This window comes from Gastrolobium bilobum, unplaced genomic scaffold (genome assembly GCF_033153095.1).
Source record: "Gastrolobium bilobum isolate Gb01-03AN ecotype WA unplaced genomic scaffold, APGP_CSIRO_Gbil_v1 utg7803, whole genome shotgun sequence".
In the NCBI taxonomy this organism is placed as follows: Eukaryota; Viridiplantae; Streptophyta; class Magnoliopsida; order Fabales; family Fabaceae; genus Gastrolobium; species Gastrolobium bilobum.
In genome coordinates this window covers 269,569-272,375 of record NW_026898482.1, presented here as the reverse complement: position 1 = coordinate 272,375, position 2,807 = coordinate 269,569, and the positions used below count along the sequence as shown (strand labels likewise).

At 35.6% G+C, this 2,807-nt stretch overlaps 1 protein-coding gene across 1 annotated transcript; it reads right to left on the bottom strand.

Annotated features, from left to right (window-relative positions):
- Positions 1–301: 301 nt before the first annotated feature.
- On the bottom strand, positions 302–2,500 carry LOC133316724 (cytochrome P450 71D8-like). The gene is made up of 2 exons (XM_061518506.1): positions 1,595–2,500; positions 302–913 (listed from the first exon to the last, which is right to left on the bottom strand). The coding sequence occupies exons 1-2, from the start codon at positions 2,498–2,500 to the stop codon at positions 302–304; spliced, it is 1,518 nt and encodes a 505-aa protein (XP_061374490.1).
- Positions 2,501–2,807: the final 307 nt, after the last annotated feature.

Below are 2,807 nucleotides of genomic sequence, written 5' to 3'. Positions count from 1 at the left end.
GGCAATCCATTTTCCTACCCGTACTTAGAACTTAGAAGCAACCCAACCCCATTTTACCAACCAAAGCCATCATATCGTGGCCTGATATTTTATTTATAGAGATTAGAAAGAATACAATATAAAATTCAGCGTAGATTATTGTACAACTTATGCCCCAATGGCTAGTCGGATAATCTAGCTTTTATTTGTATATTTGTGACATACGATTTAAAACACAAACATTTTTCCTAAGCACATGAGACATGACTCAAACTCAAAAGTGAGCTTGATAAATAAATGACATCGTACGTTAATCATGCAGTCAAAGATCATAAACAATGGGAACCAAACTCAACTCGCTTTTCCTTCCAACTGCCAATCCAAAGTGCTCAGCCATATCCAAATCCTCAGGTTTCAACCCATTAGGGAGTTCCCAGTTGAAGTGATAGAGTAATAGAGCCAGAGGAAGCATAATGCTGGCTAAACCAAACGACATGCCTGGGCACATTCTCCTTCCTGCCCCAAAAGGAATATACTCAAAGTTATTCCCTTTGAAATCAATGGAACTGCCATCGAACCTCTCTGGCACAAACCTCTGAGCATCAGTCCAACAGTTGGGGTCTCTTCCAATTGCCCATACGTTTACCATCACTTTAGTCTTAATAGGAATTTCATACCCATCAATGATGGTTAGTTCAGAGCATTCTCTAGGGATCAATAAAGGAGTAGGTGGGTGTAACCTCAATGTCTCTTTGATCACCAATTTTAAGTAACTAAGTTCCTCTATATCAGTTTCATGTATTATTTCCTTTCCTTTAAATGCTTGTCTTAACTCAGCTTGTGCTTTCTCCCTCACTCTTGGATTTCTCATCATTTCTGTCATAGCCCACTCTATTGTCGATGCTGAAGTATCAGTTCCAGCAGAAAATACGTCCTACACAAACAATTGAAATATTTTCATGAAGGTTTTGGTAAAATAAAAAATATGATGAAATTGTTAAATAAATAAATAATTAAATAACAATTGGTAAAATCAATGGAGGAGCCACGTTCTAAATTTTCTTTTCTTTTAATGAACAAGCATTGAAAAAAGGAAGAAGATACTTTGACATTATTGGCATTGTTATGGAATTTATTGTTCATAGATTTCAAGACATGAGATCTTACATATATAGAACAATTATAAAAGGTTTTTTTTTTTCTTCTAACTCAAGAGACAATAGTTATTTAATTTTTATCTTTTATATTATTTATGGTGTTCTTACAAAAACTTATATCATAAATTTTTATATTTATTTAGTGATCTTGCTGACCTCTTGGACTCGGCCTCCGCCACTGAAATTGGCTTATTGGTCAAATGTTAAAAGTTTCATCTCGTCAGTGTATAAAACAAAAATTGTTATTAAAACATTTTAAAAGTTTTCAAAATAGGATAATGAGTTTTACGTACTAACATGCATTAAGAGGTGCTTAAACAAAAAAAAAATGGCATGCAACGAGTTTCTCCTTGATTTTTTAAAGCGGGAGAAGGGAAAAGCACAGGAAAGAGGATTTATGTAGCCTATTATTATTCAGGTTTATTTAAAAGACTACATGTTTTGCGGAATTCACTTACCAATATCACAGCTTTGATGTTTGCGGTGGTAATTTGGATCTCGAGATTCCCACTTTTTTGGATTCTCAAAAGAACATCAACAAGATCTTCCTCCTGTACTTCAACTCTGCCTTCTATTGCTCTTCTTTGCTTTTTTTTATGCTCCGTGACAATGTTTTCTAAGATCTTGTCAACCTGTTTGTGCAACTTCTCCAATTTCGGCTTCACCCCAGTTATGAAGTGTATAGGTTTCATTGAAGGAAACAAATCAGCGAGGTCAAATCCTCCTGCCGATGCTATTATTTTTTTAGTCAAAGATATAAATTCATCTTGGTCCTCAGATTTGTCACCAAAAGCTGCCCTGGAAACAGAAGCACTTACCAAAGAGAAAATTCTACTAGTAAGATCGATTGGTGAACCTGCTGATGTTCGAATTGCTTCTATAAATTTGGCAGTCTCATCTTCTCTAATAAAAGAGAAAGACTGAACTTTCTTGGAACTTAGAAGCTCCATCGTACATATTTTCCTCATTTGTCTCCAGTAATCACCATATGGAGCAAAAGCAATATCTGTTGCCCCATAAGTCAAAATCTGAGCAGGGAGAAGTTGTGGCCTATTCACAAAAGAAACATCATGGGTTTTCATAATCTCCTTGGCCAACCTTGGAGAGGATACAACAACAACAGAAATTTCACCAAGTTTGAGGTGCATGAGAGGCCCATATTTGTGGGCAAGTTCTCCAAGAGAATGGTGTGGAAGAGAACCTGCAAGTGCTAGTTGATGCAGGTTCCCAATGAGAGGTAACTTCCTTGGACCTGGGGGCAGTTTGGGGACAAGAGTGCCTTTTGGCTTGTAATATTTTACAAGCCAATGCAACAGCGAAAACAGAAAGAAGCTGATAACCAAGAAGGACGCTTGAGTTTCCATGGCTTTAGATTAGAGGTACTCAACTCTTAGGTGTTTATATTGTTTGCTGAGCGCTGGTTCTTATTTATAGAATCTTCAATCTATATGAGGACAACGATCTTTCCACTTTTTTTATTTTTATTTTTTTAAATCTCTACCAGGGGTGCTGAATTCAACTATTGCTTGGTATGAATCTAGTTTATTCAAAGTCAGAAGGTAGAATACATTTACACATATTACGTACATGTAAAAATTTTCTTTTGTATACGAAGTTATATATAGGAAACTGACAAAAAAGACAAAAATAATTAAATAAATAACAAATGAT